The sequence below is a fragment of the Trachemys scripta genome, chromosome 12, assembly GCF_013100865.1.
Source record: "Trachemys scripta elegans isolate TJP31775 chromosome 12, CAS_Tse_1.0, whole genome shotgun sequence".
In the NCBI taxonomy this organism is placed as follows: domain Eukaryota; kingdom Metazoa; phylum Chordata; order Testudines; family Emydidae; genus Trachemys; species Trachemys scripta.
In genome coordinates, this window is record NC_048309.1 from 32,627,626 (window position 1) to 32,646,910 (window position 19,285).

The 19,285-nt window shown below is 53.6% G+C and overlaps 1 protein-coding gene across 1 annotated transcript in view; it reads left to right on the forward strand.

The window, feature by feature from the left end:
- The window catches only part of LOC117886033 (arf-GAP with SH3 domain, ANK repeat and PH domain-containing protein 2-like), a 77,392-nt gene extending 68,687 nt beyond the window's left edge, over nucleotides 1–8,705 (forward strand). Inside the window, exons 23-26 of the mRNA XM_034787668.1 lie at nucleotides 784–839; nucleotides 1,556–1,701; nucleotides 3,257–3,379; nucleotides 7,634–8,705. Coding sequence (XP_034643559.1) covers nucleotides 784–839; nucleotides 1,556–1,701; nucleotides 3,257–3,379; nucleotides 7,634–7,708 — 400 coding nt within the window. The 3' untranslated portion in view covers nucleotides 7,709–8,705. The remainder of the gene's footprint in view (nucleotides 1–783; nucleotides 840–1,555; nucleotides 1,702–3,256; nucleotides 3,380–7,633) is intronic.
- Nucleotides 8,706–19,285: the final 10,580 nt, after the last annotated feature.

Below are 19,285 nucleotides of genomic sequence, written 5' to 3' on the forward strand. Positions count from 1 at the left end.
TGAACCTGGGACGAGCTATGCAGGGCCTCTGGGGATCACAGGGGAGAGCTTCCTGGGCAGAAGGCCTCTCTGTGGGGCAGGGTAACCTGGGGCTCTCTGGGAGCTCCCTGCACAGCTGGCGGCTTGTCAGTGTTCAGGGGAGGTGAGTGTCCTGATTGTGCCTCGCACCCAACAGGAGGCTGAAACAGGTGGGGTGGGAGAGAGGGGGACAGGGGGACGCTGCCATCTGCAGCCATTGTCTCCCAGGGCCACTTTCCCAGGACTGGGACCCTTGGTGATGGCTCTGGGTGTCACGTGCTGCTGTTGCTAAATATCATGTCCCAGTTCCCTGGCATGGACATGTCTGGCCAGCTGCCCTGTGCAATGGCCCCTTCCCGTGGGAGGGGTGGTGGCCGTGGCATTATGGCGAGGTGTCGGTGAGGCTTTGCCCTCTCATCTCCTGTCCCCTTCCCCATGGCAGGAGCCCAGGCTGCCCTCCATGGAGGCTGCAGCACGGCTGGATGTGGCGGGGCTCCTGGATGGGCTGCCTCCACCACTGGAGAAAGACCCCGGGCCAAGCCCATAACTCAGCTAGTGTCATACTCCTATGTGGCTCTGCCTGCCAGTCGGGCTGGCTGGCAGTCAGCAGCCAGCAAGGGAATCCCACAGAGCCCTGGGGCCCACCTGAGATCTGCTGCCCACCGATCCGCGCCTCAGAAGCGCAGGGTACCTGGGGCCCCATTCTGCACCCCACCCATCCTCTTCCTGTCTGAGTGACCAGCCCTTCTCTGCGGCTTCCCTCAGCACCGGATCCCGCCAGGGCACCAGCCACTCCACCACCAAGGACACGACACAGCTTGGTAAGGACGACCTGAGCCCTGCTTGGCTACCAGAACCTACCCGCGGCCTGCCACATCGGGCCCAGCTTCCTGCCCTTGCACCCCTCACTTTGGAGGCACTGCCCGCCTAGCTCAGCTGCCCGCCACCATCCCATCCCTCTCCAACCCCCTCCACCACCCTTTGTCATCTCACCCCTCCCCCAGCCCCTCCACCATCCCTCCCCTCACCCAGCACTGCCACCCTCCACTGCCCTACCCCTCCGCCACCATACCTCTCCCCCAGCCCCTCTGCCATCCCTCCCCTCACCCAGCACTGCCACCTCCACTGCTCCACCCCTCTGCCACCGTACCTCTCCCCCAGCCCCTCTGCCATCCCTCCCCTCACCCAGCACTGCCACCCTCCACTGCCCTACCCCTCCGCCACCGTACCTCTCCCCCAGCCCCTCTGCCATCCCTCCCCNCCTGCCCACCCCTCCGCCACCGTACCTCTCCCCCAGCCCCTCTGCCATCCCTCCCCTTGCCCAGCTCTCCGCCATCTAACCCCAGCCCCACTGCCCTCTGCCATCTTGCCCCAGCCCAGCTGTTCTCCTGTCTCCCTCCTTTGCCCAGCCAGCTGCCCAGGGTAGTGAGGGAGCTTGGCTGGCAGAGGGTGGGGCTGAGCGCCCTGTGCTGCCCTGTGGGTGGTGCTGATTGCCTGTGAAGAGAGGGAGTTGGTGACTGTTCTGCTGGTGTCCTAGCTGCCCTGGAGACAGTGGAGACGCTCTTTGAGGCCAGCCGCAGCAAAGGAAGAAGCCGTGGGCTGCCGTGGCCCTCACAAGACCCAGGTGGAGGCCCTGGCCCAGCACAGGACGTGCCGCCCCCGATCCCAAGGAGGGATGGCCTGGTAGGTGCTCTGGTCTGGGATATCATGCTCAGATCCCCCTTTTCTCTCCGTATTTGGTTGTAATGTTGGCAAACGTGCCCCCCTTCTAACTCCAGCGCTGCCCTGCTGGCACCCCAGGACTCAGAGGGCAGCAGAGCCACGTGGAAATGGCAGGAGCTGATTGCAGGCATGGAGCCCTCCCCCTGCGGGGGCATTCACAAAACACCATGGGGAGCAGAGGCTAGCCCAAGTCCCTAGGTGCTCATCCCTCTTATCCCCACAGCCGGAGCAGACTGCCCTGCGGCCAGCAGCTCCACAGGGCCTGATTTCTGAAGGGAGGGACTGGGGTCCCTGTACATCTTGCCTGCTCCCTTCCCCTGAAAGCACATGCAGAGTGGGTGAGCATGCATCCCCGGGGACGTGTCAGCTCCTCTGCCCGGGCAGACGCAGGCGTGTGTGTGGTGGGAAGGTACACACAGTGCAAGGTGAAGACTGCATGCTGCAGATCAGGCCCTCAGTCTCCTGGGGGTGCCCTGTGGAGGCCAGAGCCTGTGCCTCACTCTCCCACCTCTCCCTTCCTAGCACCAACCCTTCCCCCTGGCTCCCTGCCCCCGGGAGAGCTCCACACAAGCCCCCCTCTCCCCCAAAGGCCCGCAGGGCAGCAAATAAACAAGGACACAGGACTTGCTGTCTCCAGGAAGATTATAGGGTTTCCAGGTGTCCGGTTTTCAACTGTAAAGTCCGGTCGAAAAGGGGACCTAGCAGTGTCCAGTCAGATTTACTGACCAGACACCAAAAGTCCGGTTACCGCAGGAGGGAGAGAGGCGCCAGGCCATCAACCCACATCCTCCCACTGCATCTCATGGGCAGGCAGACATCAGGGTCCGCATGAGGCTGCAGCTCCTGTCCCAGCCAGGGAGAAGCAGAGGGAGCCCAGCTGTGGGGGCAGGGGGAGAGAGGTGGTGAGGATCAAGCAAGAGGAAAGAGGGGGAGGATAGAGCAGCGAGTGAAGGTGGGGGAGAGGAGCCAGCAAGAGGTGGGGCTTCAAGGGAAGAGGTGGAGCAGAGGCAGGGCCTTGAGAGAAGAGGCAAGGCCTTGGGGAAGAGGCAGGGCAGGGCCCGGGACCTTGGGGGGAAAGAGGCGGGGCAAGGGGTCCGGTTTTCAGAAATTAGAAAGTTGGCAATTATATGGAAGAACACTGCAGTTAGGAAGCTGCCAGCGCCACACTACACAGTCTCCCACTTCTGGACCCCTGCAGCCCTTCGCCACCCCCTCCAGAGCTCCCAAAGCACCCACAGCCACCCAGCACTCGCCTCCCCTCTCCCCCCAGCACTCTCCCAGCCTGTTCCCCTGCGGCCCCATGGCATGTCCCTCACTCACCTGCTCCCATGCTGGTTGGTGTTCCCCACCCATGAGCCTGGAGGGGATTCTCTCCTGCCCTGAGTGCACAGGGGCTTGGGGACCAAAATGCCACTGTGCTCAGGCTGCAAGTGTTTGTGTCTACCAAAGAGCATGGTGCAGGACGCATTAGACAAGGGATCCAGGCTTGATGGTGTTCTCCCCTCCTGATTTCCAGAGTAAACCGCGCTTCTTCCGGGTCCGAGCCCTGTATGATTGTCAGGCTGACCGTGAGGATGAGCTGACCTTCCGTGCGGGGGAGATCATCATTGTGGCCGAAGAGGAGGACTGCAATTGGTGGGTAAGTATCGGACTACACTGTAGTACAGCACTGCAGGTTCCGGTGCACATGTGTAGTGCCGACAGAGCCCTGGTTGCCGGCGGGCAGGATCAAACTGGGGACCTCTGGAGCATAGTGCATGAGTCTCTAGTGCGTGAGCTAAAAGCCACTGGCTCTTAGTTGAAGCTGTAGGGCAGGTCATTTTCTCTCTCTCTCTCTCTCAGTGGTCTTGGTGCCATTAGACAGGACAGAACACCACACCCAGGTGTATGGGTTACATACTTCCCCTAGCTGAGGAAGCACATCCCAAGCTTCAGAGGCTTCCCAGTTGAGATCCCGGACGAGCCCCTACTTGTAACACTGACAGACATTGGTTGTTGGTGGGTGGGATCGAACCTGGGGTCTCTGGAGCTTAGTGTATGAGTCTCTACTGCATGAACTAAAAGCCACTGACTCTTAACTAAGGCTGTAGAGCAGACTCATTTTAACTCTCTCTCTAAGTGGTCTCGGTGCCACTAGATGGGACAGAAACCCAGGAGGTGTGTGGGTTACACATGCTGATGTCCCCTTGACCTGCACACCAAGCCCCTCTCTAGCCACAGCTCCCAGAATCTTAGCCAAGCTGCCTTCCTCCCTTGCCTCCCCTGGAGCGCTGTCCTGTTTTTTTCATGGTCTCCTGGTTAGAGCTGAGCAGTCCCACTCCTGCCTTGCTGATCTCCAGAGCTCTGCACCCAGCCCTCTGCACTCTCCACTCTGATGTGCTCGCCCAAACCCTCATTGGCTCTTTCTTCCCTCTGCCTCTTGCACTGATACCTGTTAATCCGCTTGCTCCTGTCACACCTACTCTCGTTCAGCACTTCAGGTTCTGCTGTTGCGCTAACCAGCTACAAACTTGAAATGCAAATGTTAGAATATTGGGAACCAGTTGTACCTGTCCCATCTCTACTGGACATCTAGAAATCTAACTTATGGCTGGCTCTTCCAAGACAAACAATACAGATGTCACCATTTTATTAAAAAATAATAATTGTGACGGGTCCCCTCTCCCCCATCTCTGGGGTGCCACCTGGGACTGGGGTACCACTGAGCCCGCCTGACCCACCAGTCTGGGTTCCCTTAACACTGTACTGCCAAGCCCTCCCTCGGGCTTCAGCCTGCACTTTACCAGCACACATACAGGCAGGGACACACCCAGCTGCAGATTCACACAGATGCTGAGATCAGCTCTGCATGGGAAGGCTCAGCTAAGGTACTGCCCAGTACTCAAGTGCACTCCCCCTCTAGAGGGTAAACCCAAAATTATGCCGTCTTGCGCTGCACAGAGATCTGTGCAACATAAGCTCATGAAATTCGCCCTCTATGTGGAGAGGAATATACACAGCTTTCTGCCCCACAGTTATGATTTCCACACACTGGCTTTAGACAAAACAAGTTTATTAACTACAAAAGATAGATTTTAAGTGATTATAAGGGATAGCAAACAGATCAAAGCAGATTACCTAGCAAATAAAACAAAAACACAATCTAAACAATATTCTAAAGAAATTGGATATGTGCAGCAAATTCTCACCCTAAATGTTGTTTTAGGCAGATTGCAGAGATTCTTGAAGGCAACCTGCCCTTGCTTGCAGCTTAAAACTCCAGTTATTCCTTTCACAGGCTAGACAACCCTCTAGCCTGGATTAAGCCCTTCTCCCCTAGTTCAGTCCTCTTTCTTGGGCAGGGAGTCAGTGAAGAATGAACCACGGAGATGTCACTCCCCTACAGGGCCGGCTCCAGGCACCAGCCCACCAAGCATGTGCTTGGGGCAGCGCCTGGAGGGGGGCGGCGCGGCGGGGCGCTCCAGCCCGAGAGCGGGGCTGCGACTGGGCTTGCCGCCCTTCCCGCGGCGCTCCTGCCGCCGGGGGCTCTCCGTCCTCCTCCCGGCGCTCTGGCCGCCGGGGAGAGCAGAGCCATGGCGGGCTCGCCGCCCTCCCCCCGGTGCTCCGGCCGGTGGAGGATTGCCCTCCCCTGCCGCGCTGGGGCGAGGGGGGGCGGCGGGTGACTTTTTTGCCTAGGGCGGCAAAAAAGCCAGAGCCGGCCCTGCTCCCCTACCTTAAATAGTTTTTGCATATGGCGGGAATCCTTTGTCTCCCAGTTTGATTCCCACGCCTGCTCAGTGGAAAAACACTAGTATTATCATGGAGTCCAGTGGTCACATGTCCCTGTAGGGCCACCGCAGCCATGACTCAGAGGCTGTTTGCAGCGTCCTCAAGAAGACTTCCCAGGAAGGCTCCCTGGTGGAAGATTAGCACCTTCTAAGACCTATTGTTCTCCCTAATGGCCCTTCCCAGCCAGCCATCTAGACTGATTGCATTCCCCAGGTGTAAACACATTTGTAATAGATGCATAGACGCTATTCCTAACTTCAGATAACACTGGCTGCCGCTGGGGCAGTCTCAGGGCCCCTCTGCCCCCCAGCAGAAGGAGTTCGGGTGTGGGCTCAGGGCTTGGGATTGGGGCCAGTGCTTACTGGGGGGGCGGGGGGGGGTTCCTCTCCCTCAGATCCTAGCTCCACATGGGAGCTGCAGGCCCGGGGCTTGGGGCGGAGCAGACGCAGCATGTGGAGCTAGGGAGCTGGGATCACCACTTCCCAGGATCTGGGTAGGGAGCCTGGTCCAGCCCCACGAATCCCCGCCCAGCACCCATGCCCCCCCGGGATGCGACTCCCCCCGCCCGAGCACTGCGCCCCCCTCCCCAGCACCCACCAGGAACTGCGGCCAATGGGAGCTGCGGGGGCAGTGCCTGCAGGCAGGGGCAGCGCACGGAGCCCCCTGTCTCCCCGGGGGCGTGCCAGCCGCTTCCGGGAGCGGTGTGCGGAGGGGAAAGCGTGAGGTGCCCCCGGCCCCATTTACCTTGGGTGGCTCCTGCTAAGGCAGGCTCCATCCCTGCAGCTCCCATTGGCTGCAGTTCCCGGCCAATGGGAGCTGCGGAGTCAGGGGCCACAGGGACATGCTGGCTGCTTCCGGGAGCAGTGTGGGGCCAGGGCAGGCAGGGAGCCTGCCTTAGCCTAGTTGCACTGCCGTCCAGGAGCCGCCCGAGGTAAGCACCCCCCAGCTGGAACTCACACCCCTCACCCCCTCTCACACCCCAATCCCCTGCCCCAGCCCTGAGACCTCTCCTGCACCCAAACTCCCTCCAAGAGTCTGCACTCCACACCCTGTCCTGCACCCCAATTCCCTGCCCCAGCCCGCACCCCAACCCCCAATCCCAAGCTCCCTCCAGTACCCAAACTCCCTCCCAGAGCTTGCACCCCGCACCTCCTCCTGCACCCCAACCCTCTGCCCCAGGCTCAGCCCAGAGCCCCCTCCCATATTCCAAAACCCTTGGCCCAAGCCTAGAGCCCACACCCCCTCCCAGCCCAGTGAAAGTGAGTGAGGGTGGGGGGAATGGAGTGAGCGGGGCGGGGCCTCGGGGAAGGGGCAGGGCAAGGGTGTTTGGGTTTGGGTTATTAGACAGTTGGAAACCCTAGCTGGAACCCTGGATGGCAGTGCCCTGGTTCCTGTAATGATTGGGGCCTGGGTGGTCAGGCCTCGTGGCTAGAGTCAGGCGCCATGCCACGGGTCGAAGCTGGAGTCAGCATCGGGGTCGGGCATAGGAGCAGGGATGCGGAGTGAGGCAGGAAAGCAGGAACTGGGAACAGACGGGGGTCTGGGATGAGGATGACCGCAACAGGGAGGAAGGCAGGAACCAGGAGTCATGCAAGCAGGCAGGGTCCATAGTAGTAGTAGCAGCAGCCAGCCAGGGATTCCTCTTGTTGCTCAGACAACTTCCTGTCCCTTTCTGATCTAAACAGAGCTCCCCAGCCAGTCCATGGTGCTGGACATTCCCCCCAATCAGGAGCTTCGGAGGCAGAGCCCTTTGTGAGCTAGAGCTTCATTGGTTCCCTTCTCCAGTGGCTCAGGTGAGCTGCTGGGTAGTGGCTGTGGACTGAGCACTGCCTGGGGATCCAGGGGCCCGGATTCGAGATCCACTCACAATACCATTCTGCCTTCAGTGATTCAGGAAAGACTAGAGTAACTAATGCAAGCTTGCTGAGAACCTCGTAACCTGCCCAGAACCTGGCCTTGTTCTCAGGGGAGTTGGCTAGTGTGGAGATTGGAGTGGCTGGGCACTGTCCGGGCTGCTTTAGGAATGGCTTGCAGTCATTACTGTAGTCAGTTCCTTTCCACTGGCTACCCAACCCCATGGAAGAGCCATAGCTGACTAAGCCTTTGCTGGCTTTTCTCTTCACAGAACGGCTGGATTGAAGGGCAGCCCCACAGGAAAGGCGTCTTCCCAGCATCATTTGTTCACGTGCTGAGTGAATAGGACCTGGATGGCTGACAGAAGAAGGAACATCTCAGCTGCTCAAAGTGCAGATCCCCCAGACTCCCTGTTTTCAGCAGGCTTCCTGCAGAGAACACACTTGGCGAGCTTGTGCTGTCTCATCTCTTGTACCTTGTCACTCTCACCTTCAGGCCTGCAGTATGTGGTTCGGCCCACGGGGCCCAAAGCGGGGCTTGGAGGGGTCAGGGCTTTGCCTGTCTCCTGAATTGCAATCAAGTATCCTATCGGGTGTCTTTGAGTCCTGCTTTCAGCTCCAACTGTTCAGTGTGCAGCCTCCCACACAGCAGTGCGGCACTCACTCCTGCATGGTGCTGGCTGGGAGTGGCCAAAGCTGGGAGAATGCCAGTTTAGAGACACCAGAGTTTGGAGCCTGTTTTAACATGGGATAACTGACTGCTGATTAACTGGATAGTAAATGCCACTCTAGACACACCACAGATGTCTGTTCCACACTCAGCCCTAGTTTCCAGATTAACATCCACTCTCCTCCCAATCAACGTGAGTTAACTCAGGTTCAAACAGGCCCCAAGTCCCATTCCAGTCAAACCCTTCCACTATCCCAGCCAGGAAGCTGCCCAAAACAGGCTTCTTTCCATTCTCCCATTTGAACCAGTCATTCACCTTGGCAGCCACTTTGACACCCAAACCCATAGAAACTGCACCAGTTCCTGTCTGTGCTGGCAACAATTCTCAGTGTTTTTCTGCTCCGGTGCTACTACTAGTGGGAGCTGGAGTATAGCTAAGGCTAAGGCATTTTTACCAGCCCTGTTCAGAGCCCTCTTTCCACCAAAGCTGCCACACTGGAATCACCGGCAGAGCTGTGCTGGAACAGAAAAACACCAATCAATGTTCCCAGTGGACAGGGGCATGTGACAGGAGAGAGCTCATAGACTTTAAGACTAGAAGGGACCATTGTGATCATCTAGTCTGACCTCCATAGACCCTCACCCACCCACTCCAGTAATAGACCTCTCTGGCTGAGTTACTGACGTCCTCAAATCATGATTTGAAGACTTAAAGGCACAGAGAATCCTCCATTTACACTAGTTTAAATCTGCAAGTGACCTGTGCCCCACATTACAGACAAAAGCAAAAAAACCCAGAGTCTCTGCCAATCTGACCTGGGAGAAAATTCGTTCACAACCCCTAAATATGGCGATCAGTTAGACCCTGAGCATGTGGGCAAGACCCACCAGCCAGGCACTTGGGAAAAAATTCTCTGAAGTAACTCAGAACTCTCATCATTTAGTGTCCCATCACCAGCCATTGGAACTATTTGCTGCTAGCAGTCGCAGATCGGCGACATGCCCTTATAGGCAGTCCCATCATCCCACTCCCTCCATAAATTTATCAAGCTCAGTCTTAAAACCACTTAGGTTTTTTTTGCCCGCACTGCTCCCCTTGGAAGCTCTATTCCAGAATTTCACTCCTCTGTTGGTCAGGGTATGTCTACACTACGAAATTAGGTCGAATTTATAGAAGCCGGTTTTATAGAAATCGGTTGTATACAGCCGATTGTGTGTGTCCCCACATAAAATGCTCTAAATGCATTAAGTCGGCGGACCGCGTCCACAGTACTGAGGCTAGCGTCGACTTCCGGAACGTTGCACTATGGGTAGCTATCCCACAGTTCCCGCAGTCTCCGCCGCCCATTGGAATTCTGGGTTGAAATCTCAATGCCTGAATGATGCAAAACAGTGTCGCAGGGGGTTCTGGGTACATGTCGTCAGGCCCCTCCCCCTCCGTCAGAGCAACGGCAGACAATCGATTCACGCCTTTTTACCTGGGTTACCTGTGCAGACAACATACCACGCCAAGCATGGAGCCCGCTCAGCTCAGCTCAGCTCACCGTCACCATATGTCCTCTGGGTGCCGGCAAACGTGGTACTGCATTGCTACACCGCAGCAGCTAATTGCCTTTTGGCAGTAAATGGTGTATTACGACTGGTAGCCTTCATCGACGATCTGGGTGCTGGCAGACGTGGGGCTGCATTGCTACACAGCATCAGCCCCTTGCCTTTTGGCAGTAGATTGTGTATTACGACTGGTATCAATCATCGTCATACTGCAGTTCGATCAGATGATGGCTGAAACTCCATATGTCCCCCAGTCATATTCTGCTGCCTTCCCAATGATGATGGCGGCTATCAGTCGTAGTACACTATTTTCTACCAAGTGCCCATTATTTTCTGCCAAGCACCCAGAAGATGCCGAGGGCTATCAGTTATGCTGCACCGTCGGCTGCCAGCTTAAGATGTAAAAAATAGATTTGTTCTGTATTCATTTGCTTCCCCCTCCCTCCGTGAAATCAACGGCCTGCTAAACCCAGGGTTTTGAGTTCAATCTTTGGGGGGGCCATTCTGTGTGACAATTGTTTGTGTTTCTCCCTGATGCACAGCCACCTTTGTTGATTTTAATTCCCTGTATCTGTACGCCATGTCGTCACTCACCCCTCCCTCCCTCCCTCTGTCAGATAATAGTTTCGCGCCTTTTTTCAGACCAGACACCATAGCACTGGAATCATGGAGCCCGCTCAGATCACCGCGGCAATTATGAGCACTATGAACACCACGCGCATTGCTCTGGAGTATATGCAGAGCCAGGACATGCCAAAGCAAAACCAGGACCAGCCGATGAGGCAATTGCAGCAGGGCAATGAGAGTGATGTGGAAATTGACATGGACATAGACCTCACAGAAGGTACAGGCCCCAGCAATGTACAAATCATGGTTTTACTGGGAGAGGTTCATGGCGTGGAATGCCGATTCTGGGCCTGGGAAACAAGCACAGACTGGTGGGACTGGGTTGTGTTGCAGGTGTGGGACAATTCCCAGTGGCTGCAAAACTTTCGCATGCATAAGGGTACTTTCATGGAACTTTATGACTTGCTTTCCCCTGCCCTGAAGTGCCAGAATACCAGGATGAGAGCAGCCCTCACAGTTGAGAAGCGAGTGGCGATAGCCCTGTGGAAGCTTGCAACGCCAGACAGCTACCGGTCAGTCGGGAATCAATTTGGAGTGGGCAAATCTACTGTGGCGGCTGCTGTAATCCAAGTTGCCAGGGCAATGAAAGACCTGGTGATATCAAGGGTAGTGACTCTGGGAAACATGCAGGCCATAGTGGATGGCTTTGCTGCAATGGGATTCCCAAACTGTGGTGGGGCGATAGACGGAACCCATATCCCTATCTTGTCACCAGAGCACAAAGCACCGAGTACATAAACCGCAAGGGGTACTTTTCAATGCTGCTGCAAGCCCTGGTGGATCACAAGGGACGTTTCACCAACATCAACGTGGGATGGCCGGGAAAGGTACATGATGCTCGCGTCTTCAGGCACTCTGGTCTGTTTCGAAAACTGGAGGAAAGGACTTTCTTCCCGGACCAGAAAATAACTGTTGGGGATGTTGAAATGCCTATTGTGATCCTTGGGGACCCAGCCTACCCCTTAATGCCATGGCTCATGAAGCCGTACACAGGCAGCCTGGAAAGTAGTCAGGACCTGTTCAACTACAGGTTGAGCAAGTGCCGAACGGTGGTGGAATGTGCATTTGGACGTTTAAAAGCACGCTGGCGCAGCTTACTGACTCGCTCAGACCTCAGCGAAAAGAATATCCCCATTGTTATTGCTGCTTGCTGTGCGCTCCACAATATCTGTGAGAGTAAGGGGGAGACATTTATGGCGGGGTGGGAGGTTGAGGCAAATCGCCTGGCCGCTGATTACCTGCAGCCAGACACCAGGGCGGTTAGAAGAGCACAGCAGGGTGTGGTGCGCATCAGAGAAGCTTTGAAAACGAGTTTTGTGACTGGCCAGGCTACGGTGTGAAACTTCTGTTTGTTTCTCCTTGATGAACCCTCCGCCCCCCACACCCAGTTCACTCTACTTCCCTGTAAACTAACCACCCCACCCTACCCTCCCCCTTTCGAGCACCGCTTGCAGAGGCAATAAAGTCATTGTTACTTCACATTCATGCATTCTTTATTAATTAATCACACAACTAGGGGGATAATTGCCAAGGTAGCCCGGGATGGGTGAGGGAGGGGGGAAGGAAAAGGACACACTGCAGTTTAAAACTTTAACTCTTATTGAAGGCCAGCATTCTGATGCTCGGGCAATCATTTGGGGTGGAGTGACTGGGTGGTCGGAGGCCCCCACACCGTGTTCTTGGGCGTCTGGGTGAGGAGGCTATGGAACTTGGGGAGGAGCGCTGTTGGTTACACAGGGGCTGTAGCGGCGGTCTCTGCTCCTGCTGTCTTTCTTGCAGCTCAACCATACACTGGAGCATATCAGTTTGATGCTCCAGCAGCCGGAGCATCGACTCTTGCCTTCTGTCTGCAAGCTGACGCCACCTATCATCTTCAGCCCGCCACTTGCTCTGTTCATCCCGCGATTCAGCCCGCCACCTCTCCTCTCGTTCATATTGTGCTTTTCTGTAGTCTGACATTGACTGCCTCCATGCATTCTGCTGTGCTCTGTCAGCGTGGGAGGACATCTGGAACTCCAAGAACATATCATCCCGAGTCCGCCGTTTTCTCCTTCTAATCTTCGCTAGCCTCTGTGAAGGAGAAACATTTGCAGCTGGTGGAGGAGAAGGGAGAGGTGGTTAAAAAAGACACATTTTAGAGAACAATGGGTACACTCTTTCACGTTAAATTTTGCTGTTCACATTACACAGCACATGTGCTTTCATTACAAGGTCGCATTTTTCCTCTTATATTGAGGGCCTGCTGGTTTGGTGTGAGAGATCACTCATGCAGTGCCAGGCAATAGATTTCGGCTTGCAGGCAGCCATGGTAAGCCACAGTCTTTTGGCTTTTTTAACCTTCTTAACATGTGGGAATGGTTTCAAACAATAGCGCCCTCATTTCCCATACCAAGCACCCCTTGGGTTGGCCATTTAAAATGGGTTTGCAATGTAAAAGGAGGGGCTGCGGTTTCCAGGTTAACATGCAGCACAAACCCAACTACCCCCACACACACCCAATTCTCTGGGATGATCACTTCACCCCTCCTCCCTACTGCGTGGCTAACAGCGGGAAACATTTCTGTTCAGCCGAGCAGGAACTGGCACCTCTGAATGTCCCCTTAATAAAATCACCCCATTTCAACCAGGTGACCATGAATGATATCACTCTCCTGAGGATAACAAAGAGAGATAAGGAATGGATGTTGTCTGCATGCCAGCAAACACCGGGACCATACGCTGCCATGCTTTGTTATGCAATGATTCCAGACTACGTGCTACTAGCCTGGTGTGGTAAAGTGTCCTACCATGGTGGACGGGATAAGGCAGCCCTCCCCAGAAACCTTTTGCAAAGGCTTTGGGAGTACATGAAGGAGAGCTTTCTGGAGATGTCCCTGGAGGATTTCCGTTCCATCCCCATACATGTTAACAGACTTTTCCAGTAGCTGTACTGGCCACGATTGCCAGGGCAAATTAATCATTAATCACTAAACACGCTTGCTTTTAAACCATGTGTAATATTTACAAAGGTACACTCACCAGAGGTCCCCATATGGCGAGCAGATCCCGTACCTCCTGTTCGGTCCATGATGGAGCTCTTTTGCGATTCTGGGACTCCATCATGGTTAACTGTGCTGATGAGCTCTGCTTGGTCACCTGTGCTCTCCTCGCTGGGCAAACAGGAAATGAAATTCAAAAGTTCGCGGGGCTTTTCCTGTCTACCTGGTCAGTGCATCTGAGTTGAGAGTGCTGTCCAGAGCGGTCACAATGAAGCACTGTGGGATAGCTCCCGGAGGCCAATAACGTCGAATTCCGTCCACACTACCCCAATTCCGACCTGCAAAGGCCGATTTTAGCGCTAATCCCCTCATCGGAGGTGGAGTAAAGAAACCGGTTTAAAGGGCCCTTTAAGTAAAAAAAAAAAGAGCTTCGTCATGTGAACGTGTCCAGGCTTAATTCGAATTAACGCTGCTAAATTCGACCTAAACTCGTAGTGTAGACCAGGCCTTAGAAACATTTGTCTAACTTGAAGCCTAAATTTGTTGATGGCCAGTTTATAGTCATTTGTTCTGGTGCCACCATTAGCCCTTAACTTAAATAACTCCTCTCCCTCCCTGGTATTTGTCCCTCTGATGTATTTATAGAGTGCAAACATATCTCCCCTCAGCCTTCTGTTGGTTAGGCTAAACAAGCCAAGCTCTTTGAGTCTCCTCTCATAAGGCATCAATCCTCTGATTCTCCTAGTAGCACTTCTTTGCACCTGTTCCAATTTGAATTCATCTTTCTTAAACATGGGAGACCAGAATTGCACACACTATTCCAGAGGAGTTCTCACGAGTGCCTTGTATAATGGTGCTAACACTTCCCTGTCTCTACTGGAAATACCTCACCTGATGCATTATTGGACTTCATTAGCCTTTTTTACAGCCACATCACATTGACAGTTCATAGTCATCCTGTGATCAACCAATACACCCAGCTCTTTCTCTGTCAATTCTAACAGATATGTCCTCAGCTTATAGCAAAAATTCTTGTTGTTAGTCCCTAAATGCATACGTTTGCATTATTATATTTCATCCCATTTTTATTACTCCCATTTTCAAGGTTACCCAGATCTTCTTATATGATATTCTGGTCTTCCTCCATATTGGCAATACCTCCCAACTTTGTGTCCTCTGCTAGTTTTATTGGTGCACTCCCACTTTTTGTGCCAAGGTCATTAATGAAAATGTTAAATAATATTGGTCCCAAGACTGATCCCTGAGGAACTCCACTAGTAACCTCCTTCAAGCCTGACAGTTCACCTTTCAGTATGACCCATTGTACTCTCCCCTTTAACCAGTTGCTTACCTTTCAAGTCTCATATTAATCCCATCTTCTCCAATTTAACTAATAATTTTCCATGTGAAACTGTATCAAATGCCTTACTGAAATCCAGGTAGATTAGATGCATTTCCTTTGTCTAAAATATCAGTTATCTTCTCAAAGAAGGAGATCAGGTTGGTCTGGCGCGATCTACCTTTTGTAAAACCATGTTGTATTTTATCCCAATTACCGTTCACCTCTATGTTCTTAACTACTTTCTCTTTCAAAGCTTGTTCCAAGACCTTCCGTACAATTGAGGTAAAACTAACAGGCCTGTAGTTTCCTGGATCACTTTTTTTCCTTTTAAAAAAATAGGTACTATATTAGCAATTCTCTAGTCATAGGGTACAGCTCCTGAGTTTAGGGATGCCTTTAAAATTATTACTATTGGGCTTGCAAATTCATGTGCCAGTTCCTTTAATATTCTTGGGTGGAGATTGTCCAGGCCACACAATTTGGTCCCATTAAACTGTTTGAATTTGACTTACACCTTGGATGTGGTGATTTCTACTTCTGTCTCCTCATTCCCATTAGCCACTGTGCCACTACCCCAAACTCTTCATTACCCTTATTAAAAACGGAGGCAAAGTATTTGTTTAAGTGTTGAGCCATGCCTAGATTATCTTTAATCTCCATTCCTTCCTCAGTGCTTAGCCGTCCCACTTCTTTCCTTGTTTTATTTCTTTTATTTATATGGCTATAGAACCTTTTACAGTTGGTGTTAATTTCCTTTGCAAGGTTCAACTCTCCTTGGCTTTTTGCAGTTCTCATTTTTTCCTTACACTTTCTGACCTCCAAGAGGTAGCTTTCCTTGCTGATCCATCCCATCATCCATTCCTTGTAGGCTTTCTGCTTTCTTTTAACCTGTTTTAACCTCACACACTACTCTTCCAACTGCTAAAATATGTGAGAGAAGAAAGGGGAGAAGGAAAAAAGACCCCTCCCACACACACCCCATCCTGCTCCGGTTTGCAGGCACAAGCCTGCACTACATCCTTTCCCACAGCAAACGAAGCCACAGAGGCCAAATGGCTATGCCACTCCCCTAAGTATCTGGCATTGGATACACCAGAGTCACATGCCACCTCTTCCCACTGTCTATCATAATCCCAGTACTCAGCTGGGGAAACCCTGTCTCCAAAGCACCGTGCGCCATCCAAGGGACTCACCAAGGACCTGTAGCCACCCCTGCCTAATGAGCCCCAAAGCCATTCACATACTCGCTAGCAACTGCCACCCTGCAGGGGGGCCGTGCGCACACGCTGCTGTGAGCTGGGTGGGGAAGCTGTGAAGGTAGAGGGGTAGGCCTTGCCCAAAGCCAAGTGCACACCACTGTGTCATTGGTCTGTGGGGGGTAGGGTCATAAACACAGTCAGCCTCCATGCTCCTCTCCTTTGAGCTGGGATGTGTGCCAGGACCTGGCAGTTTCACCCAACGCTGGCTGCTGCCACCCTTTCTTGCACTGCAGTTGCAGGATGGGGCTTTGGGAAGCAGCTGGCTTCCATGGGTGCCCCCCAACTATGAATCCGCAATAACAGCCCCCTTCCCTCTGAGTTCTGCTTCTCCTCTGCCCTCCTCTGTTCCTGACAAGTTCCCAGCATCCCTGTACAGGGCTGTGGACAGCCTCAGCGCCCAGCGCACACAGGGCTGAGACAAGGCTGGGCGTGAGCGTTGCCAGCAGTCAGTGCCTGGGAAGGGTGGATCTGTGCATCTGGCTCGTCCCACCTGTTTTGTTGGCTCTGATGCACAGTGACCGAAGGCAATGGTGCAGTTGTGCTGCCTGATCCTTCATGAACAGCCGGTACGTCAGCACCACAAGGGAAGGCAGCAGGGACTGCACAGGTGGCATTCAGGCTGGAGCTGTCACTCGGTTGAAAAATGGGACTTGATGTGGAAAATGTAATGAAAATGGAGGGAACAATCATATTTTTCTAAATTTTCTTTGGAAAATTTTAATTTTTCAGTGGAAATGGAAATACCAAAAAAAAAAAAAAAACAGTCAAAAATGGAAAGAATTCAGCTGAAAACCAAAAGATTTGACTTGGGAATCCTGTTGCGATGCCTCATAGGAGCTGGGGTTCAGGTGGCTTGTGCTCCCATTCACCTTTGTAGGTTGGACTCTTGGGTTTGACTGTGTCTCCCATGATACACTGTGGTCTTCCTCTTGGGAAGGCGAGGCAGTGAATCATGGTAATCCCTGGCCATGGTGCAGCATGGGAGATGTAGTTTAGCTGGGTGAGCCTGGACCATAGAGGAAAATGTGGACAAGGCACCAAACTACAACTAAGAGGCGCTGCAACATCATCTCCCAATTTTCAGTTTGTGGGGTGATGTTTTTTAATGAAAATATCTAAATATTCCAGAGGATGCAGATACTTTCAAAAAAATTGTTTTGTTGAAAATCCAATTTTCCGTGGAAAACAGTTTTGTTAGCAAATTTTCCACCGGTCTCAGTGGCCCTTCATATATATATATGCCCCTTGTGCCTTTATTTACTACACCTTGGAAAATCCAATTAGCATGCTCAGGGTTATTTGCATTATCAGTCCTGAACAGAATAATGCCCACGCAGGAAACAGGGCAGCTTATCTTCTACTTGAGCAAGTCCTGTCGCAGCAGCATTGTGTCACATCTACTGCCCTGCCGGAAAGAGAAACAAATACACTGGCTTCGTGTGGTTGTTAGGAAGTAGTAAAACCGTGAAAACCCATAAAGGGCAGGATGTGACAGCTTTCTTGATGGCACGGTCCCAACTAGCATATGGAAATATTGAGTAAGACACAAGCACACCCCAGAATGTTACTGATTTTGCAAAAAGGATCTGAGTAATGGTGAGATGCCCCATTCACATAGTTTGCAAGTGGCCACTTTTGAAATCTTAGTATTCTGTTTGCATCAATCTGACCTGCACCAGTCCGCCACAGAACAATCAAATATACCATTTTAATGACTACATTTTGTTCATATCTATTTTTGCAACACTTCTAAAAACAAATTGTGACATTCACTCCTGTTAAAAAGAAATGCCTAACAATGGGTTTGCTACTGTGCCACCATAATACCAGTACACCGTACACTGTCACCTCTATCTATACCTTCATATGCGACCAGTGAGGCTGAGTTTGAGGAAATATGTGCCCTCACCATTGTGTATGCATCTGGAGCACTGCACTTCTCTGGGGAATGAGACCTCCAAGGCTGCTGTGCCATTCTTCTGGTGTCCCCGAGAGCATGAAAGCTGATGTGGCTCCCTGCCCTTCCCAGGATGCCCTGTGGGATAGGCTCAGTCTGGGGTAGGCATGAGGATCAGGCCCAAGGAGCAAGCCAGCGGCTATGTGTGAGCAGAGGCAGCCTCCCAGGAACTGGGGGAGAGTCTGAGAACTGTGCCAGGATGCAGGCTATGGCTCAGAGGGGTGGTGGCTCTGGCTGGATGGCAGGAGAGCAATGCAGGCCCCAGTGTGAGCGCACAGGTGATAAGACTGAACTCTGGCCAGTGGGAGAGGCAGGCAGCCTATCAGCGGTTCTCAAACTTCATTTCACCGTGACTCCCTTCTGACAACAAAAGTTACTCCACAACCCCAGGAGGGGGGAACCAAAGCCTGAATCCACCTGAGCCCTGCCACCCCAAGTCGGGGAGCCAAAGCTGAAGCCCAAGAGTTTCAGCCCCAGGTGGCGGGGCCTGTAACCTGAGCCCCGCCACCCAGGGCTGAAGCCGAAGCCTGACCCCCACCACTACCACCTTGAGCTTGGGCTTCAGCCCCAGGCGGTGGGGCTCAGGCTTTGGCTTCGGCCCTGGGAGGTGGGACTCAGGTTTCGGCCTCGGGTGGTGGCTTCAGCCCCGGGCCCCAGCAAGTCTAACACCATCGCTGGTGAGCCCATGAAAACGGGGTCGTGACCTACTTTTGGGCTCCCAACCCACAGTTTGAGAACCACTGGCTCAGTAATAGGCCAAGGGAGCCGCTGGGGACAATCATCCTTGTGCCACCCATTGGGAACTACTTTGTGGCTTGAAAGAGCCGTCCCTAGGGTTGTACCCCATCTCTTCCTCCAGAGCCAGTAATGGCCCTGCCCTGCCTGCCTGGGGGAGTGAGAATGGCTGGGAGCAGAGCTGTGTGCCAGGCCTGGTGTGCTGCAGCCTAAGCCACTGTTGGAGTCACTCTCCACCCATGCCCAAGGGCTGGGGGAGCTGCCTGCACGGGTTCTCCACAGGCTGGAGGAGAGGCACTCACTGGGAGGCTGCTCAGCATGGGATTCCTTTCCCCTGCCTCATCTCTGCAGGCAGCCCCTCCCCCATCAGCAGCCCCATGGGCCTCCTCCCTGGGCTGGGAACCTGCCCGGCAGGACCCCGTTCCCCGACTTCCTCAGGCTGGGTAGCAGCGACAATGTGCCTGTGACAGCAGCAGGGGTGGGGAAAACCAGAGCAGCTCCATGCTGGACCAGCTGCTGGAAGGGGGGGGGCGGGACAGGGACGGCAGGAGAGACGGGGGCTGGAGGAGGGGTGCGTGTGCACATCCCAAGGAGAAGGCTGGAGCCCAAACCCAGCCATTAGATTTTGAGCATACTGACCTTTCTCCCTGTGGGACTGAGGTCTGCAGTGCCCTAGGAGGCATATGCTGGCCTGGACACTGTGCTGTGGGGGGCCATCACCCTGGCACCCTTGCAGAGGGTTGTGGGGAGGGGACAGCACCTCCCTGGCATACGCTGCTCTCTGGGATCCTGTGGGGTCTGGATC